We start from the raw sequence: 21,413 nt of genomic DNA, 5'->3' as shown, positions 1-21,413 counted from the left end.
CCACTACATGGGTGGATTAGTAAACGGCTGGGGGAGATGTAAGCGTCATTAATCTGTCCCCCAGACAGAGAGAGAGAGTGTTAGTGTGTGTACACACATATACACAAACACATATATACAGAGCTGAGCACTGCACCCTAGCCACATCACATAAGAGGAATGCAGTGGTCAATGAGCTCTGACCATTGCACCATATGAGAAGTGTTACTGCGCAGCAATAGATAGTGCGATAGGGAATACATGGCATGCTGCACTGTGGTCATGGGCACCGGGAATTACACCCACTCACCGGGTAGATTACTGCCGATCCACCTTCACCGAGTCACCCTGCTGCGGCTGCCTGACGCCCCCGGAAGCGAGGAGGGGGAGGGGCTGTTCGTTGACGGGAAACATCCCTGGGCCCAGAGCGAGTGCGCAGAACGGTGGAACGCACAATCCGGAAGACGCTTGGAACGCATAACCAGGAAGTACTGACTACTGTGTGTGATAGCGGGCGACGGCGGCGGATGAGTGTCTCCATAGACGGGGGGAGGGGGGGCGATGGCAAAGAGCCGGTGATGTTAATATACAGTGAGTCTCTGTGCAACGCCCGGGAGCTGCTGCTGCTGTTGTGCTCCCGGCCTTACACGTGTGCTGTGGGGCTGTGGGGCTGTGGCTGAGGGGGGCCATAATAGCTGTATATCCCAATACAGTGACTGGGGCCCTGTCCCACCCTCTGCCATAGGCTTGTTACAAGCAGTGTGTGTCCTGCCCTATCCTGCAGCCCTTTCCTATGGTATTAGGGCAATTCCTCATAGCGGGGCCAGACTAGAGGTAAGGGTCTTCTTCATAGCCAGACTCCCTGTATATCACAGTGCCCTCATCTATTAGGGGAGAGTGATTTAAAGATTGGAGACATCAGAAATAATACCCCATTCACAGTGTCCGGCCTGTGTCTTATATGAGCCTAGCGCCGCCCTGCTGGCAGCATTTTATTTATGGACAACTCTTCCCATTGTAATCAACAGGTTGGCAGGAGAGCAGAGACTGTGGCACACATCACCATGGTAACAAGTGGCAAAGCTATGGGAGATTGTAAAGGCTACTGGGTGCCATCCCTGAAAGGGGCACTCTAGCCTAATGTGCTAACAGGGGCAGAGCTGATATAATACAGAGGCGATATATTTGTCACAGTGACGTCACATGTAACGCTATTACTAACACAGGGGCGTGACTGGGGCGGTGAGGGGGTCTGGGAGCGTCACAGTGATGTCACTCTTACCTCTATTACTAACACAGGGACCTGACTGGGGAGGTGAGGGGGTCTGGGAGCGTCACAGTGGCATCACCCTTATATGTATTATTAACCAGTGATCTGACTGCAGATGTGACTGGAGTGGTGACTGCTGGGAATGGGACATTATACAGTAACACCGGGGGATGTGACCGGAGAGGTGACTGCTGGGAATGGGACATTATACAGTAACACCAGGGGATGTGACCAGAGAGGTGAAAGCTGTGAATGGGACATTATACAGTAACACCGGGGGATGTGACTGGAGAGGTGACTGCTGGGAATGGGACATTATACAGTAACACCGGGGATGTGACTGGAGAGGTGACTGCTGGGAATGGGGCATTATACAGTAACACCGGGGGATGTGACCAGAGAGGTGAATGCTGTGAATGGGACATTATACAGTAACACCGGGGGATGTGACCGGAGAGGTGACTGCTGGGAATGGGGCATTATACAGTAACACCGGGGGATGTGACTGCTGGGAATAGGACATTATACAGTAACACCGGGGGATGTGACCGGAGAGGTGACTGCTGGAAATGGGACATTATACAGTAATACCGGGGGGATGTGACCGGAGAGGTGACTGCTGGGAATGGGGCATTATACAGTAACACCGGGGGATGTGACCGGAGAGGTGACTGCTGGGAATGGGACATTATACAGTAACCCCGGGGGATGTGACCGGAGAGGTGACTGCTGGGAATGGGGCATTATACAGTAACACCGGGGGATGTGACCGGAGAGGTGACTGCTGGGAATGGGACATTATACAGTAACCCCGGGGGATGTGACCAGAGAGGTGACTGCTGGGAATGGGGCGTTATACAGTAACACTGGGGGATGTGACCGGAGAGATGACCGCTGGGAATGGGGCATTATACAGTAACACCGGGGGATGTGACCGGAGAGGTGACTGCTGGGAATGGGACATTATACAGTAACACCGGGGGATGTGACCGGAGAGGTGACTGCTGGGAATGGGGCATTATACAGTAACACCAGGGGATGTGACCGGAGAGGTGACTGCTGAGAATGGGACGTTAGACAGTTACACCGGGGGATGTGATCGGGGAGGTGACTGCTGGGAATGGGGCATTATAGAGTAACACTGGGGGAAGTGACCAGAGAGGTGACTGCTGGGAATGGGGACATTATACAGTAACACTGGGGGATGTGACCGGAGAGGTGACTGCTGGGAATGGGGCATTATACAGTAACAGCGGGGGATGTGACTAGGGAGGTGACTGCTGGGAATGGGACATTATACAGTAACACCGGGGGATGTGACCAGAGAGATGACCGCTGGGAATGGGACATTATGCAGTAACACCGGGGATGTGACTGGAGAGGTGACTTATGGGAATAGGACATTATACAGTAACACCGGGGGATGTGACCGGAGAGGTGACTGCTGGGAATGGGACATTATACAGTAACACCAGGGGATGTGACCGGATAGGTGACTACTGGAAAACGGGACATTATACAGTAATACCGGCGGGATGTGACCGGAGATATGACTGCTGGGAATGGGGCATTATACAGTAACACCGGGGAATGTGACCAGAGAGATGACGGCTGGGAATGGGACATTATACAGTAACACCGGGGGGATGTGACCGGAGAGGCGACTGCTGAGAGTGGGACGTTAGACAGTTACACCCGGGGATGTGACCGGGGAGGTGACTGCTGGGAATGGGGCATTATACAGTAACACCGGGGATGGGACCGGAGAGGTGACTGCTGGGAATGGGACATTATACAGTAACACCGGGAGATGTTACCGGAGAGGTGACTGCTGGGAATGGGACATTATACAGTAACACCGGGAGATGTTACCGGAGAGGTGACTGCTGGGAATGGGACATTATACAGTAACACCGGGAGATGGTACCGGAGAGGTGACTTCTGTGAATGGGACGTTATACAGTAACACCGGGGGATGTGACCGGAGAGGTGACTGCTGGGAATGGGACGTTATAGAGTAACACCGGGGGATGTGACCGGAGAGGTGACTGCTGGGAATGGGACGTTATAGAGTAACACCGGGGGATGTGACCGGAGAGGTGACTGCTGGGAATGGGACATTATACAGTAACACCGGGGGATGTGACCGGAGAGGTGACTGCTGGGAATGGGACATTATACAGTAACACCGGGGGATGTGACCGGAGAGGTGACTGCTGGGAATGGGGCGTTATACAGTAACACCGGGGGATGTGACCGGAGAGGTGACTGCTGGGAATGGGACATTATACAGTAACACCGGGGGAGGTGTCTTGGTGATGACTGTATCATTGTGTCAGGTTCCTATAAGGTGGGTGCAATTTTTTCCACGCTGGAGTAAATAAAGGAACACAATGATCTGTACAAGGATGACATGATGAGAATCACCGTCACCTCAGATCACTGGGTAAGAGGATTATTCTGATTTATTCGGTCCCCTGTGCGTTTGCAAGGTGGACCAATGTTTTGCGCAAGTGCAGCTGCAGGGTTCGAGCAGGCGCGCCAATCTTCATGTTCCCCGCCCCGTCATTATTCTAAAAATCTTTCAGACAACAGAATCTGGAAAACTTGTTTTTCTTTCGCATTGCCAAATCAATTGACTATCTGTCAAAAGTAATAATACACCACTATTATAATCTGATACAATATTTGAATTACTGTTGTTCCTCATTGTAACCTATATATTGTACTATGTCAAAATGTCATGTACTGTTGTGTACCGTCTTTACACCCCTTGGAAAAATTTAAATAAAGAATATATAAAAAAAAAAAAAATCTTTCATAGATCATGTCTCAAGAAGATTTTTTTCCTATACTAACCTGACTAAAATATTTGCGGTTTACCACACACCTTTAAGTGAGTATAACCACTGCCTGAGTGACAGTTCTGTACTAATTAAGTCAATTTGATTAGTTCCGGGCGTGGCTTGGCTGAGCTCCTGAGTGGCGGAGGGAAGCGTGAGCTCCGCTAGAAATCCTGTGTATATATCCTGCTAGCGACAGATCGGCCGCCCTGCTCTAACCTGCGATTGCGTTTGGTCCTTCCCTGAGGGTGGTGAGCTGCTCGGCATCCGCGGTGAGAGGCTGGAGTGGTGGCGGGGGAGACTTCGGCATGCTTGGGTCCGGCCGGGACGTGTCCGGGCGCCATCTTGAAGGGAGTTAACTAGTGGCGCACTTCACCGGCGGCCATCCGACTGCAATCCCCGTCTTCCTATATAGTGGTGGGACCTCTGTCGGACTCCTGCTGCAGCGCTTGAGTGCCCGGGCGCCTCTTCGGTGGACAGCTACTCGGGGGACTATACTGCGGGGCCCTCCGATTCCCTTGCTGTGCAGCCTGCGCCGCGGCCTCGGCTCCGCCTGTGCCCCTGCCAGTGGTCCTCTGCCACTACATCTCTCCTGTAGTGGGGGACATATAGTGCTTCTTGCCCTTCGGCGGGGCCGCTGGTCTCCATCTCTCTGCAGCGTGTACGCCGTCTCTGAGACCTCCTGGAGCGCAGCACCTCCCGGAGTATTGGAGGGGTCAGCTTGCTAATATAGGCTGAGATCTGTCTCTATCACCTGCCGGATCGAGATTTCACTTGTTGTCCCCGATGCTGGTGCAGCGAATCTTCAGGCTTCACCCCATCAAAGTGTGAGATCTCCTACAGCCCCTGTTGCTGTTTTGCCTCCTAGAGGGTGCCGGCCAGATATTAGTTATGAGTCATTGAAGGAAGATCATATCGTCCAGGACCCCTTTCCTACCTGCCTCCAGCACTTCTCTATACCTTCCTTGGCTTACTGCCACAATCTTGGACTCCTTAACGCAGTATTTCTGATCCCCATATATGTATATATATATTTTTGGGACTCTGTGCGTTGCTGATTGGGACAATTTATAAACTTTGCTATGCAGGAGGTAAAAAAATAAAAAAATGAAGGCAAGAAAGGGGTTCCAGGTCATTTGAGGTTAAGTCAACCTGGCTCTCCTCTTTTTCCACTGGGTATAAAATCACAACTGTTTTGTTCCAGTTCAGTAACCCAAGTATGCCCTGGATCAAGCGACGGGATAGGCTGTATTCTCAGTGATGTCACTGGTTCTTATACCTGGACAGGCTACATTATCAGTGATGTCACCGGTTCCTGGAAGTGGTAGCCTGCATTCTCAGTGATGTCACTGGGTCCTAGTGAAGTAATAGGCTACATTATCAGTGATGTCACCGGTTCCTGGAAGTGGTCGACTTCATAGTCCGTGATGTCACTGGGTCCTAGTGAAGTGATTGGCCACATTATTAGTAATGTCACTGGGACACACACACGCACACACTCACACAATAAAACACAGGTTCTCAAAGTCAATCCTCAGGTCGTACACAGTGCATTTTTTTTTATGTCACCTCACAGAATCAAGTGAAATAATCCGCTCCACCTGTGGATCTCTTAAAATGTGTCAGTCAGGGGGGCGTGGCTTGGCGCACGAGCAACCCAGACGTGCTTCTCAGGAGCTCCTGCGATCCCCAACCTAACTTTTACCTTTTTGCCCACCTACTGTACCGGTCCTGCCCCTTACCTGCACCCCTCCTGACCCCTTCTGAGTCCCAACCGCCTCTGACCCCAGCTGCGGAGCCGGGGAGTGCTTTTCAGCACTTCTGCAGGTTGCAGCCTGGTCTGGAGCCCAGAGCCGGGACCTCGATTTTGAGCCGGCGTGACGTCGATTTTGAGTCGGTGTGACGTCAAGGACCGCCGGGAAGCCGCGCACGGAGCCGATTACAGCGGATAAGGTTGGTGTGCTCCCTCCCCCAGCTGCTGCCCGACCCTGCCGTCCCCTGAAAGGGATAGAACTGTCCCCGCCGACCGCCGCAGACCACTGCGGCGGGCGTCGTAGTGGCGGGTGCTGGAGACGGAGGAGTGTGCACTCTGTCCCCACCGCACCTCAGGAAGCGGGACAGCGGCACCCCCTCGCCCGCTTGTAAGTACCCTCCAGGGGACATTCATCCCTGCACCGCCCTCCTAGACAGCCAGAGGCTGAAAACAGCAGCCATCAGCCCCACACTATCACAGCCACTACACAAGCTGGGCGCTGTGTCAGGGCCTGCCACCATCACAGTGTACTCCACTGCAGCATCTCCCCCTAATCCCCTGGGAGTTACCAGCCTCTGAAAAACCCACCCTCCCAGCGCTCCTTCTCTGCAGATAAACCCTCACCCCATTCTCCTTGAGTGTGCAGACAACTCTATACCCCACAAGCAAAGGGGTTTGGGCTGAACCCTATCTCTGCAGCTGCCACTCGCTAACACTGCGCTTCTATCAGGTGGGGAACCTAGTACGGGCAATAACCAAGGTGATTTACAAGTGCCCACCGTAACAGCATTGAGATGTGAGCATCCTATCTCTGCAGCTGCCACTCGCTAACACTGCGCTTCTAGCAGCAGATATGCCAAAGTGACCTGCGGTTTTACCCCCATGGTACCAAACACTCTCTCTCTATTCAGTCCGAGTGCTTCCCATATCACTATGCCTTCCAAGAAAGCCAAAGACATTGTGCCCTCTAAAATATCCCTGTCATCCAGGAAGCCCTCCCAAACTCCTATACATCATACCAGCCCCCCCAAAGCATATATCTACTCCCTTGGGAGCGATTAACGAGATGGCCTCTCCTAATGGGAGAGCCAGGATCAGTACCGACTCTGATGAACCGGTGACAGTGAAATCCCTCTGCCAGGTCTTCTCCGCGTTCCAGGCGGAGATAGCCAAAGACCTGAAACTAGCTATCCGTGAAGTCAAAACAGAACTGATAGCTTTGGGGGACAGAACTGATCACCTGGAACGGAAAATGGAGGAATTGGTCACATCCCATAATGATCTCATAACATCTTATGACCAGCAACAACAGGAGATAAGCCAATTTAAAGCCAAACTAGCGGACCTGGAGGACAGGTCTAGACGTAACAACGTCAAAATCAGAGGCATCCCTGATTCCGTGGCCAACTCAGAGCTAGAAGACTACGTCACCACCCTATTTCGCAAACTCCTTCCTACCTCAGACCCCAAAGATGTTCTGATCGACCGCATTCACCGTCTCCCAAGAGCCAAAACAGTCTCTGCCGATCTACCCAAAGACACCCTCCTACGAGTCCACTTCTTTACAATCAAAGAGCGAATTTTAAGAGCTGCCCGAGAATCCAAGAATAATGACACATTGGGAGGCCTCCAGATGCACATGCGGCTCTTCTGGTCTTAACCTGCGGCTCGGCGATCCCCCCATGTCACGCTCACAGTGCTGCAGCATAAGGGAGTGACACGGCGGCCAGCACATGAGCTGCCTGCCACCAGTGTCACAGGCTGCACGAACAGAAATTGAGCCACTCTCTCCCTTCTCCTGAGGAGGCGACAGGAGGAGGAGCGAGTGAGAAACAATCAAAGGGGGAGTGTTGCAGACTAAAGGAGGCATGTCATGGATGACTCCGGCCCGGAGGATTTGGGGTGGGCTGGGGCAGAGGGACAATCTGGAGGGGGAGCGGGGCAGGTGCTAGAGGAGTAGCAGGATAGACTGGAGGAAGAGTTGGGCAGGCTGTGAGCAGAGCCAGCTTTAGCCGCTCAGCAGTATAAGCAAAGCAGGGAGGCACTGTGCTGGAGAGGAGCTCTCCCTGCTATGCATCCCCTCTGGCACTCTCCCTGCTCTGCATCCCTTGTGTGGTGTACACAGCAGCTGCTATCTGTGTCAGGGCCCTTCTGTCTTGTCCTCACCGCTGCTCCTGTCAGGGAAAAGCATCTCACCTCCCTCCCTCTCCTGTGAAGACAGAGCAGTCTGCACTCTGCAGCGGAGGCCATCCGTCTCCCCTCTGCTTTGCTTCCCCTCCCTCATAGAAGCAGCCAGGCAGCCACTCCTCCTGATGCTCTGCAAAAGGCATGGATAGAGGAGCCAGGCCTACAGCCAGCCACACCAGTACAGAGTCAGGTATGTGATGTGTGCTGGGGAGGGGGTGACATTTTAATATTTGCTGGGGGTGTGATGTGTTAATGTGTGCTGGGGAGAGGGGTGCCATGTAAATTGTGTGCTGGGGAGGGGGTGATATGTTAATTTGTACTGAGGGGAGTGACAATGGAGTGGAAATTAACCTGTGGTGGGGAGGGGAGTGACATTGGATAAATTGGCTGCCTTCAGCTGCTGCCCCACGTTAAGTATTCTATGGCTTTCTTAACCATGTTGGTAGTGGCCTAGAGAATGTTAAATTAAACATGGCATTGTGCCATCTAGGCCACAACCTACTTAAAATGGGGCATGGCCTTCTGTGAGCTAGGTCACACCCACTTCGGCATGGTATCGGCTCTTTCTCTTTCCAGAACTGATTTTTTTGGCTCTTCGCCTCGGTTTGGTTGGCCACCCCTGCCCTACACCTTCCCCAAGAGATCTCTACAACTCGCCACCTCCATACTGACGAAATATGTTTGGTCGACCAGACCCCCAGCAAAGGCACGATCCAAGTGACCCCACCACAACTTGGGTGAGCATTGAACAAACACATACCCCCAGTATTCAGTATCAGATCTATTTCGAATCCCGAAACATGTAAGACCTGTTCTGCTGAACCTGCTCCCATCTACTAAAGCAACTTTGCAAACAAGGGACCAACTAATAACTACCCTACCCACCCCGACGGCCTCCATTGCTAATATACCCATCACCATTGTAGCAAAGTTGATACCCAATCTAAATCTAAACGTTTGGAAATCCCGAGGTGTCATCTCCCTTGGTGACATTCTAGACGCCCACTCTTTGCTCTTCTTTGCTTCTCTTCAACACCAATTCTCAATACCCCCTACAGAATACTTTCATTACCTACAACTTGCACATTGGTGGAAAGCTCACTTCACTAATTACTCCCCTCCAGATGCACTCACAGATAGTTCTATCCAGGCCCTCTCTGACAAACACCAGAGGAGATATTTCTTTCTGGTATAAAATTTTAATAACCCCCACCCAGTTCTCCAAGACGTCCGCCCATAGGAAATGGGAGACGGACCTCTGCAGATCATTCACTCCCTTCCAATGGAGACAGATCTTCCTCTCCTCCTACACAATGGGCCTTATTTTGGTTCACTTTCTGACTAAATCCTTCTTGGATGGACAAAACCATGTGCACTGCAGGTGAGGCAGATGTTACTTGTGCAGAGAGAATTAGATACTGACTGCTTTATTTTTACACTGCAATATAGATCTCACTTTGAAGTAAAACCCCACCCAAATCTAATTCTCTCTGTACAAGTAACATCTGCCCCACCTGCAGTGCACATGGTTTTGTCCATCTAAGAAGGATTTAGTCAGAAAGAGTGAACTAGAATAAGGCCCAGAGTGCCGTTGCCTGAACCAAACAGAGATGCATATTAAGCTTATTAACAGACTCTACCTAACCCCAGACCGACTACACACCTTCTGGCCATCATGCTCCAACCAATGCTGGAGACAGTGTGGTTGCGTAGGCAACATTTTTCACATTTTCTGGTCTTGCCCCAAACTCTTGGGATATTGGGCTGAAGTTTTTAAACTAATCTCAACTGTCTTTAAGACTGTCATTACCCCATAATCAACCACTGCTTTATTCCATATCTACCCCCAAGAAGTTCCACCGGAGAAAAGATATGTCCTAGGACATATACTCATTGCTGCACGAGTAAACTTGGCCCAGCAATGGAAGCAATCCTCTCCCCCGTCCTTAATACAGGTCATTCTGAAAATGAATCACCATTTTCGGTACTTGTTTCCTAGAACGGCCACAATCTTGTCCATCGTGTACCTTAAAGGTACAAAGGCAAAATCGGGAGCATTGCGTCGGTCGCGGCCATTAACATGGCCCGCGACGCGACCGACGCGATTTTGCCATAGGCTTCAATGTTAAAATATTTTTAACATTGAAATCGGGAGCATCGCATCGGTCTTGTGCCATTATAATGGCACAAGATGAGATGGACTTGATTAAGTCCATTTTACATAGCAAACAATGTGAAATGGGCTAATATGACCCATTTCACATTGTATATGGCCCCGTCATGGTTAAAAAGTTAACCAACCCCATTGTGAGCGTCACCCCACGATTGACGCCAACCCGAATCGTGGCGAGCGCAGCGAGCCCGCGAGGGGCGGCGGTGCGCGTCCTCCGACCTTTTCATACCCCTACTATCCACGTTGGCGTGGAGTTGAGAATATAAAGTGTGGCGAGTGCAGCGAGCCACCGATCCCGAAGCGTGGCGAGTGCAGCGCGCCCCGCGAGGGGACGCGTATACCTGTGAAGTTATGCACATCAGCTGGTGTGTACCCCAAACTGGATGACATACGATATGTGGGCCCGACTTGACGTCACCTTCTTGGCGCTCTCATTTAAATTTAATCGTATGCAGCCAAGCGATACGGTTTATCGTTAGGTCTTTAGGAAGATTGCGGTGTGTGTACGCTCAATATCGCTTGCTCTGGGCTCAAGGACAATAGTAAAATTGTACCCAGCTTTAGACTATTGTACTAGCCAAACCAAATGTGCAGCTCAGAAAGATGTGAGCACAGATCACTGCAGGGCAATGAGACTCAGGTGAGTAATCTGTCTTTGAGCTTCTGAGAAGTGCCGTCACCGACTCCTTGGCACAGAGACCGGAAACGTGCCGATCCTAGCCGGACGTGTCCTCTCCCAGCATGCTCAGTGCCCCTTGACATCTCCCTGCAGGCCACCCAGGAGCACAGCCACGAATGGTTCCTGATGCAGCGTATCTTTCGCTGGCTTTCTGGGTTGGGCAATGTCTGCACTTACATGCCGAAATACAACATAAGTCTTCTGCGGTTGTCCTTGATTCTAGGCCATGTAGGCCCTTGATGGCTAACCTTGACACTCCAGCTGTTGTTGAACTACACATACCAGCATGCCCTGCATCAGTTTTAGCATGGCGAAATAGCAAAACTGTAGCAAGGCATGCTGGAATGTGTAGTTCAACAACATCTGGAGTGTCAAGGTTAGCCATATCAATACCGGTATAAAATAACCAGACAGATAACAAGTGAAGTGCACAGCTTACATACTCTGTCCGCAACCTGCTGACCCTTTACTCCTAGCTACGTGCGAACAAAGCGTAGCGAACCTTTCTCGTGTATTATACACGCTAGACCGATACTTATAAATCAGTATCCTTTTGCAGTACCTATCAGCCATAACTAATGAAATATACATACAGGAATGCAACCGTTTACCGTCTCATCTAATGCGCAGCACAGTCCGGTTGAGCTTGCTAGGTTCTAATAGAACTTAGCCCGGTCAGGATGAAGTGGGGAAAAGCAGTGAAGTGACCGATCCAGCCCAGGGATCGCTACTTTTATAGTGTCCACACAAAGAGGGGTCAAAGGTAGTTTCCATTGGTCAGGTGTTCAAAAGTCAGGTCCTCGTGGATTGGAGCAAAGGAATGCACTTAGAGTGGATTGGTGCAGAGGGAATGTACTTCGGTGTCCTTTGTCTTCTGGCATCGTCATAGGGGGTCGTAAATCAACCACAAGAACCAGTTACAACTTGATCCTTTGTCTTCCTCGGTTCATGTGGCAAAAGTACATAGAATATGGATTTTGTCCGTAATTATTAGACATTAGGACTTGCGAACTTTTCGCTACGACCGGAGTGCTGCACATAGGACACGGAACATAAAGATACTAAATATGTATAGGAACAGTCGTGTATTATTGGTTAAACTATGTGCTGTGAACTAATCCTTCATTTAACTATATTTTATTTTGTGTAAGTGTGGGATATGAATTTATGTGTATTAGTATGGCAGCGCTCAAGGTTCGCTTTGTTACACAGAACTTGGGTATTATACTTTATTTGCGTAACTCTGCGAGCCAAAATGGCGGCCATACCAATCTAAAATGGCGTGTATACAATTCAACTTTAACAGCCATTACTGGTGTAGGCTGTTCGAAACGCGGGTTTGCGATGGATGTCACCCATCGGATGCTACTCCAAAGCCTATCCACTGACTGATTGTATGTAATCAGCTGAGGACACCAAGAAGCTCAGCTAATGTATCGACGTTTCGACGCTATCTCGCGTCTTCATCAGGAGCTGATGAAGACGCGAGATAGCGTCGAAGCGCGTTGAGCAGCTTCCAGCATCACTCCACTGCACTTTATTGCTCTGTTTGCACCATACCAGGACTGCACCAAATCCTGCACTTTATTTCCGGACCAGTTTACTTTTCTCCAGGACGTTCATCTTCCAGCAGCCACCAGCAAAACCATGCCTGGTATATACATACCATAAGGACTGCCTATTTCTTATCCATCTTGACACCTGGACTCACTGGGCATTTTATCCAGATTGGGATACATTTCATGCAGTCACACCATCAAGGAGACCTTTTTATACCTTCCCGTCTCCCCCTGGTAAATATTAATGTGCTGGTGCATATATTGTGGAGCCTTTTCTCATCAGAGAGCCTCTGTCTTATTGTTTTTAATATATAATTTTATTGTATATGTTTTTATGAGAGCTCTCATCCAATTAATTTTCTTGTATTAATAAATGTTATATATATGTACATGTGGTAGTGTATACTTTCTTCAGTCAAACCTAGCGCTGTACACCCACCTATTCTCAACACCCTGACTCCGTTGCCTCTAGCTGTGGTTGACGGACGCATGCGGTGCTAGGCTTCACCTATAATAGCCGCGTTCGAAGGAGCTGGTTACGCCGGCTCCAACCCGGATGCCACCAGGTCTTATGGGAGACAATGCGTCTGCCAAGGCAGAGGGACGGCAAGGGGAAAGCTAACTAAAGCCCAAACGCGGGACGGGGAACCCCCCCCAGAGCCTTATCTGCAGTGATGCTGGAGCAAGCTGGTATGACTAAGAAACAGCAGGAACCGGCAGGACGCTCTGGGAACCAGGAACACAACCAAGAATTGACAAGCAGGACAAGGAGCTATAACCGGTGTCTGTTCCCAGAAGACGCCGGCTATTTATTCATATCTCGCACCCCGCCGCCTGTGACGTCAGCCGCTGTGCGAAGGGCGGAAGTTCGGGTCGTTGCTAAGCAACGCACGACACTTCCGCCCCGACGTCCGGCAGAAGCCGGGAAACATGGCGCCGCCCGCTGTGTCCAGTGGCTCTGGTGCGGTCCTGTGACAGCGGTGCCCCCAGAATCTGCGGACACATGGCGGCGCCTAACATGTATACTTTATAACACTTAAATATAATGGCAAACGCTGAAATAATTTCACTCCAACACCAACTTGTAAAATATAGAAAAAATGCTTTACTTGAAGAATAATGAAAAATATTAAAAGAAAACTTGATTACATGTATTGCAAAGGCCAAAGCAAACTTAACACACTAAAAGATATAATATTATTGGACTAAGTTCCTTATTCTAGTTCACTCCTTCTGGCAAATTCCTTCTCAGATGGGCAAAACCATGTGCACTGCAGGGGGGCAGATGTAACAGGTGCAGATAGAATTAGATTTGGGTGAGTTATTTTGTTTCTGTGCAGGGTAAATACTGGCTGCTTTATTTCTACACTGCACTATAGATCTCACTTTGGAGAAAAAACCCACCCAATTCTAATTCTATATGCACATGTTACATCTGCCCCACCTGCAGTACACGGTTCTGTCCATTTGAGAAGGAATTTGCCTCAAAGAGTGAACTAGAATAAGGCCCTAATTCCTTAATAAAAAAATGGTACTTGTGTAATATCTGGGCGCCCGATTTTGTGATTGTATGCCTTACCTTAATCCATACAATCAGATGCGATTCAACGCGATTTTCGGCAAAATCGAATGCGAGATCGCATGCAATTCGAGGCGATTTTCCATAGGATTCAATGTTAACATGGTCCTGTTCATTTCCCCACTATCCAAGTGGGCATAGAGTTGATTTTATAAAGCGTGGCGAGCGCAGCGAGGGGACGCGGAATACATTGTAAGTAATCTGCGGCCCCTCGCCACGCTATATAAAATCAACTCTATGCCCACTTGGATAGCGGGGAAATGAACAGGACCATGTTAACATTGAATCCTATGGAAAATCGCATGCGATTTCGATGCGATTTTCCGACCCGATCTTAAAATCGGGCGCCCAGTTATTACACAAGTACCAAAAAAACCTTAACCCAATAACAGAAGACAGGGGACAGAATCAGCCAGTACCTCAGGGATAATTACCTGCACCCCCAGCTCCAATCACGTGGCTAGTACCTTGTGCAACAAGCTAATGCCATCTGCAGCAATAGCAGCAGCAGTTAAGAAAACAGAGTGTAATAAAAGGATAGAATTATAGATGCGTTGATTTCTGTTTTAACAATCCCCCACACTCAAAAACATTGAAGTGACTACCACTTCTGTGTCTTCTTTGATGTCTACCAAGATATGATTTCTGTGAAAAACATTTCCCACACTCAGAACATGGAAATGGTTTCTCACCTGTGTGACTTCTCTTGTGTATATCAAGAGCTGATTTGAGAGTAAAACTCTTCCCACACTCACAACATGGAAATGGTTTCTCACCTGTGTGACTTTTCTCATGTCTAACGAGAACTGATTTCTGAGCAAAACATTTCCCACACTCAGAACATGGAAATGGTTTTTCACCTGTGTGAAGTCTATAATGTATAACCAGTTCTGATTTTCGTTTAAAACGCAACTCGCACTCAGCACATGCAAATGGTTTCTCACCTGTGTGACTTCTCTGATGAATAACAAGAGCTGAGTTGAGAGTAAAACTCTTCCCACACTCACAACATGTAAATGGTTTCTCACCTGTGTGACTTCTCTCATGTCTAATAAGATCTGATTTGTGTCCAAAACATTTCCCACACTCAGAACATGGAAACAGTTTTTCACCTGTGTGAAACCTATAATGTATAACCAGATCTGATTTTTGTTTAAAACGCAACTCGCATTCAGCACATGCAAATGGTTTCTCACCTGTGTGAGTTCTCTTGTGTAAAACAAGAGCTGATCTGCGAGTAAAACTCTTCCCACACTCACAACATGTAAATGGTTCCTCACCTGTGTGAATTTTCTCATGTCTAACGAGAACTGATTTCTGAGTAAAACATTTCCCACACTCAGAACATGGAAATGGTTTCTCACCTGTGTGAAGACTATAATGTATAACCAGATCTGATTTTCGTTTAAAACGCAACTCGCACTCAGAACATGCAAATGCTTCCTCACCTGTGTGAATTCTCTTGTGTATAACAAGAGCTGATTTGAGAGTAAAACATTTCCCACACTCAGAACATGGAAATGGTTTTTCACCTGTGTGAAGTCTATAATGTATAACCAGATCTGATTTTCGTTTAAAACGCAACTCGCACTCAGCACATGCAAATGGTTTCTCACCTGTGTGACTTCTCTTGTGTATAACAAGAGCTGATTTGAGAGTAAAACTCTTCCCACACTCACAACATGTAAATGGTTTCTCACCTGTGTGACTTCTCTCATGTGTAATAAGAGCTGATTTGTGTCTAAAACATTTCCCACATTCAGAGCACGGAAACGGTTTCTCACCCGTGTGAAGCCTTTCGTGTAAATACAGATCTGATTTTTGTATGAAACATTTCCCACACTCATAGCATGCAAATGGTTTCTCACCTGTGTGACTTCTATTATGTACAACCAGATCTGATTTACATGTATAACTTTTCTTACACTCAGAACATGGCAATGGTTTGTCCCACGCGTGACGTTTCTCATGTGTAACAAGATATGATTTCTGTGTAAAACATTTCCCACACTCAGAGCAAATAAATGGCTTCTGTCCTGCGTGACTTCTCTTATGTCTAACAGGAGCTCGTTGATGTGTAAAACATTTCCCATACTCAGAATAGGAAATTTCTGTACCACCGCTATGATCTATACTATGTATAGACATTTTTAAACTACCGGGAGAACATTCCTCCAGAACAGAGGGATCGGAGGATAGATGTGCACTTTGAAGTTCTGGATGTATAGTAGGGGTAATGCAGTGTTCTGGAGAGACTTGTGCGATGTTCTTATCTTCTGATTTCAAATCTGGAGTCCAAGCGAGATGTCCCCCTGAAGTATTCCTTGTATTATCTAGTAGAAATAAAATAGTCAGCAAAGTATCCCACAGGAAAGGCATCGATTTTTGACAACCCCCCCCCCCCCCTTACTCACAAAGGTGAGTTCATCATATAGAATATTGTAGGTGTTCTACCTTTCACTTTCATCAACATAACACTAGAAAGGAATTAAGGGGAGTTTTTTGACACTCTGGATTTAAGATTGCCGGGGTATCCCGATAAATGAAGATGTTCCTCTCCTACTCATGCTGCTTGCGGATATTGGATCTGGAAAAAACATCAGTGTGTGAAGCATGCAAGCAGTGTGTCTTCTAAAGGCAATTATGGTGTTTTAGTATTTTAGTCCCCGAAGGCGCCATTCGGGCATGGCCATACAAAAATAATGTATATTGTATAAAAGATATATATATTAAAATACACAATTCAGTAGGACTCACATATAGTAATGTGTGCAGTAGTCAAGTTATCCTAAAATAAAAGATAACTTACAACAAATGCTGATGCGACCCACGTTATATCCGCCGTTGGATAATAGCCAGTCCGCAAGGACACTAAGGGGAGGCTGCTTTCGTTGTACCGGTTGCATGACGTGCCATGCTATGATCAGCATATCAACCATTGGACATCCCCATAATGGCAATAGGATAAAAATCCAACATAGGATTGACGTGCACAAGCACTTTCGTCATCTATGTGCTGATCTGTCCATGCACATTGTACTATGTCGGCATGACAACTCGAACCTTCCGTGAGCGTCTGGTGAATCACCGCTATTCTATCAGGACGGCTATTTCATCTGGTATGTCGGACAAACCAGTAGCCAAACATTATGTGGCGGCTGGACATCAGATTGCCACATTGAGATGCATGCTTGTGGATCATGTACCTAAACCCACAAGAGGAGGTGACCGACATCTTCGTCTAAGCCAACTCCAGGCACGGTGGATCCACCAACTGAAAACAGTCGCCCCTCGGGGACTCAATGAGCATAACCCACTCAACTGTTTTCTGTCATCTTGAACAATGGTATATTTTGTTGGCTGTGGGCAGTAGTAATCGATTGACGCGAGTTACCCTAATATTTATGGTTGTCACATGATTTATGACACTTTGACTATTGATTAATAGTATGTAAGTTAGTATGTGTCTGTTTCATGTGATGTAAATATTGTATATGTGTCTAGTTTTATGTGTATATTGATCTATTAAATCTTCCCCACTGTCACCACTCCCTCAAGATGGTTTGACGAGTCTGGTGTGGAAGACCACAACCCCATCAGAACTTTTGAGATAAACTGGAACGGAGATTGTGAGCCAGGCCTTCTCGTCCAACATCAATGCCTGACATCATAAATGCTCTACAGAATGAATGGGCACCAATTCCCACGGGAACATCCCCAAAAGCCTTCTGAGAAGACTGGAAGCTGTTACGGCTGCAGAAGGGAGACCAACTCCAAGGTCATTACAGTCCCTGTTGGTGTAATGGTCAAGCGTCCGGAAACTTTCGTCCATATAGTGTATGTTGCTTTACAAAATATAGTAGGACATATGTTATGTGTTTAGTAATTAGGTATCTGGGGGGGCTACCACTTACACCAACATATAGTATAAAATACAAAGAAAAAGACAGAATTAAGATGTTCTAGAAGCCTTCCGTACAAGGCCTCAGTTATCGCCACCACTAAGGAGCGGACAATCCTCCAGATAAAGTTTTATTAGTGAGGATGGAGAGATCTATGGAAGAGACTGAAGTTTATATAAAGATTTATAGGGAATTACTGGGGATCATAGAGGAGGGCGTCTCATCTATCCCTTGCTCACCCCAAATGCATGTGATGCTCACTAAGCTGATATAGATTATGCTTCACCTATGAGGAGAAACAAAATTAAACCTCCAAGTTTACTAATTCCAGCCTCCATCACATATCTAGTTATGCTCCGAGTCCAGGGAACCTGCAGATTCTGACAGACCTGATGTAAGGGGGACAGCAGGAGTATAATAGGGGCTGATGGCTCCTGATGTATGAGATACACCAGAGAGTGTGGGGAGGAGACTGGTCAGATCTCTGGGCTGGTAACACACAGTAACATGATGTGAGAGGGGAGAGCAGGAGTATAATAGGGGCTGATGGCTCCTGATGTATGAGATACACCGGAGAGTGCGGGGAGGAGACTGGTCAGATCTCTGGGCTGGTAACACACAGTGACATGATGTGAGGGGGAGAGCAGGAGTACAATAGGGGCTGATGGCTCCTGATGTATGAGATACACCAGAGAGTGTGGGGAGGAGACTGGTCAGATCTCTGGGCTGGTTACACACAGTGACATGATGTGAGGGGGAGAGCAGGAGTATAATAGGGGCTGATGGCACCCGATGTATGATATACACCAGAGAGTGTGGGGAGGAGACCGGTCAGATCTCTGGGCTGGTAACACACAGTGACATGATGTGAGGGGGACAGCGGGAGTATAATAGGGGCTGATGGATCCTGATGTATGAGATACACCAGAGAGTGTGGGGAGGAGACTGGTCAGATCTCTGGGCTGGTAACACACAGTGACATGATGTGAGGGGGAGAGCAGGAGTATAATAGGGGCTGATGGCTCCTGATGTATGAGATACACCAGAGTGCAGGGAGGAGACTGGTCAGATCTCTGGGCTGCTAACACACAGTAACATGATGTGAGAGGGGAGAGCAGGAGTATAATAGGGGCTGATGGCTCCTGATGTATGAGATACACCAGAGAGTGTGGGGAGAAGACTGGTCAGATCTCTGGGCTGGTAACACACAGTGACATGATGTGAGGGGGAGAGCAGGAGTATAATAGGGGCTGATGGCTCCTGATGTATGAGATACACCATAGAGTGTGGGGAGGAGACTGGTCAGATCTTTGGGCTGGTAACACACAGTGACATGATGTTAGGGGGACAGCAGGAGTATAATAGGGGCTGATGGCTCCTGATGTATGAGATACACCGGAGAGTGCGGGGAGGAGACTGGTCAGATCTCTGGTCTGGTAACACACAGTGACATGATGTAAGGGGACAGCAGGAGTACAATAGGGGCTGATGGCTCCTGATGTATGAGATACACCAGAGAGTGTGGGGAGGAGACTGGTCAGATCTATGGGCTGGTAACACACAGTGACATGATGTGAGGGGGAGAGCAGGAGTATAATAGGGGCTGATGGCTCCTGATGTAGGAGATACACCAGAGAGTGCAGGGAGGAGACTGGTCAGATCTCTGGTAACACAGTGACATGATGTGGGGGGAGAGCAGGAGTATAATAGGGGCTCATGGCTCCTGATGTATGAGATACACCAGAGAGTGTGGGGAGGAGACTGGTCAGATCTCTGGGCTGGTAACACACAGTGACATGAAGTGAGGGGAGAGCAGGAGTATAATAGGGGCCGATGGCTCCTGATGTATGAGATACACCAGAGAGTGTGGGGAGAAGACTGGTCAGATCTCTGGGCTGGTAACACACAGTGACATGATGTGAGGGGGAGAGCAGGAGTATAATAGGGGCTGATGGCTCCTGATGTATGAGATACACCAGAGTGCAGGGAGGAGACTGGTCAGATCTCTGGGCGGCTAACACACAGTAACATGATGTGAGAGGGGAGAGCAGGAGTATAATAGGGGCTGATGGCTCCTGATGTATGAGATACACCATAGAGTGCGGGGGGGAGACTGGTCAGATCTCTGGGCTGGTAACACACAGTGACATGATGTGAGGGGAGAGCAGGAGTATAATAGGGGCTGATGGCTCCTGATGTATGAGATACACCGGAGAGTGCGGGGAGGAGACTGGTCAGATCTCTGGTCTGGTAACACACAGTGACATGATGTGAGGGGACAGCAGGAGTATAATAGGGGCTGATGGCTCCTGATGTATGAGATACACCAGAGAGTGTGGGGAGGAGACTGGTCAGATCTATGGGCTGGTAACTCACAGTGACATGATGTGAGGGGGAGAGCAGGAGTATAATAGGGGCTGATGGCTCCTGATGTAGGAAATACACCAGAGAGTGCGGGGAGGAGACTGGTCAGATCTCTGGTAACACAGTGACATGATGTGAGGGGAGAGCAGGAGTATAATAGGGGCTGGTGGCTCCTGATGTATGAGATACACCAGAGAGTGTGGGGAGAAGACTGGTCAGATCCCTGGGCTGGTAACACACAGTGACATGATGTGAGGGGAGAGCAGGAGTATAATAGGGACTGATGGCTCCTGATGTATGAGATACACCAGAGAGTGTGGGGAGAAGACTGGTCAGATCCCTGGGCTGGTAACACACAGTGACATGATGTGAGGGGAGAGCAGGAGTATAATAGGGACTGATGGCTCCTGATGTATGAGATACACCAGAGAGTGTGGGGAGAAGACTGGTCAGATCTCTGGGCTGGTAACACACAGTGACATGATGTGAGGGGAGAGCAGGAGTATAATAGGGGCTGATAGCTCCCGACTCCCTCACTGGGCAGATACACTACCCTCATTATTCTGTACTGACAGAGGAGGGTGCGGGATAAGAGGCCGCTGTAGTGACAGAGGAGGGTGCAGGATAAGAGGCCGCTGTAGTGACAGAGGAGGGTGCAGGATAAGAGGCTGCTGTAGTGACAGAGGATGGTGCAGGATAAGAGGCTGCTGTAGTGACAGAGGATGGTGCAGGATAAGAGGCTGCTGTAGTGACAGAGGAGGGTGCAGGATAAGAGGCTGCTGTAGTGACAGAGGAGGGTGCAGGATAAGAAGCCGCTGTAGTGACAGAGGAGGGTGCGGGATAAGAGGCCGCTGTAGTGACAGAGGAGGGTGCAGGATAAGAGGCTGCTGTAGTGACAGAACAAGGAGAATATGCGACTCTCTGTAATAAGTGACTATTACTCACCTGTGCTGATATCTGTAGGAATTTCCTCCTCCTTACAGTGCTGATATCCATTCAGATCTGTCTCTTCTTCTCCCTGTGTATCTTCTACCTTAATATCAATCACATCCGTCTCTTCTTCTCCTTCTGTATCTTCTACCTTAATATCAATCACATCCGTCTCTTCTTCTCCTTCTGTATCTT

The 21,413-nt window shown here is 48.6% G+C and overlaps 3 protein-coding genes across 4 annotated transcripts in view; 1 reads left to right on the top strand and 2 right to left on the bottom strand.

The window, feature by feature from the left end:
- The window catches only part of LOC146010045 (uncharacterized), a 17,128-nt gene extending 16,733 nt beyond the window's left edge, over window positions 1–395 (bottom strand). The window contains exon 1 of the mRNA XM_083150884.1: window positions 290–395. The gene's annotated coding sequence lies outside the window, so the exon portion shown is untranslated. The remainder of the gene's footprint in view (window positions 1–289) is intronic.
- LOC146010058 (uncharacterized) overlaps window positions 1–21,413 on the top strand; it is a 341,065-nt gene that overhangs the window by 240,912 nt on the left and 78,740 nt on the right. The window lies entirely within an intron of this gene.
- LOC146010115 (uncharacterized) overlaps window positions 14,301–21,413 on the bottom strand; it is a 65,467-nt gene continuing 58,354 nt past the window's right edge. The window contains exon 9 of the mRNA XM_083151037.1: window positions 14,301–16,058. Within this exon, the coding sequence (XP_083007163.1) occupies window positions 14,566–16,058 (1,493 nt within the window). The 3' untranslated portion in view covers window positions 14,301–14,565. The remainder of the gene's footprint in view (window positions 16,059–21,413) is intronic.

Source organism: Crinia signifera, chromosome 6, assembly GCF_055691185.1.
Source record: "Crinia signifera chromosome 6, ASM5569118v1, whole genome shotgun sequence".
NCBI lineage: Eukaryota > Metazoa > Chordata > Amphibia > Anura > Myobatrachidae > Crinia > Crinia signifera.
The sequence above is the reverse complement of the archived record's forward strand: the minus strand, read 5'-3'. Positions and strand labels throughout refer to the sequence as shown.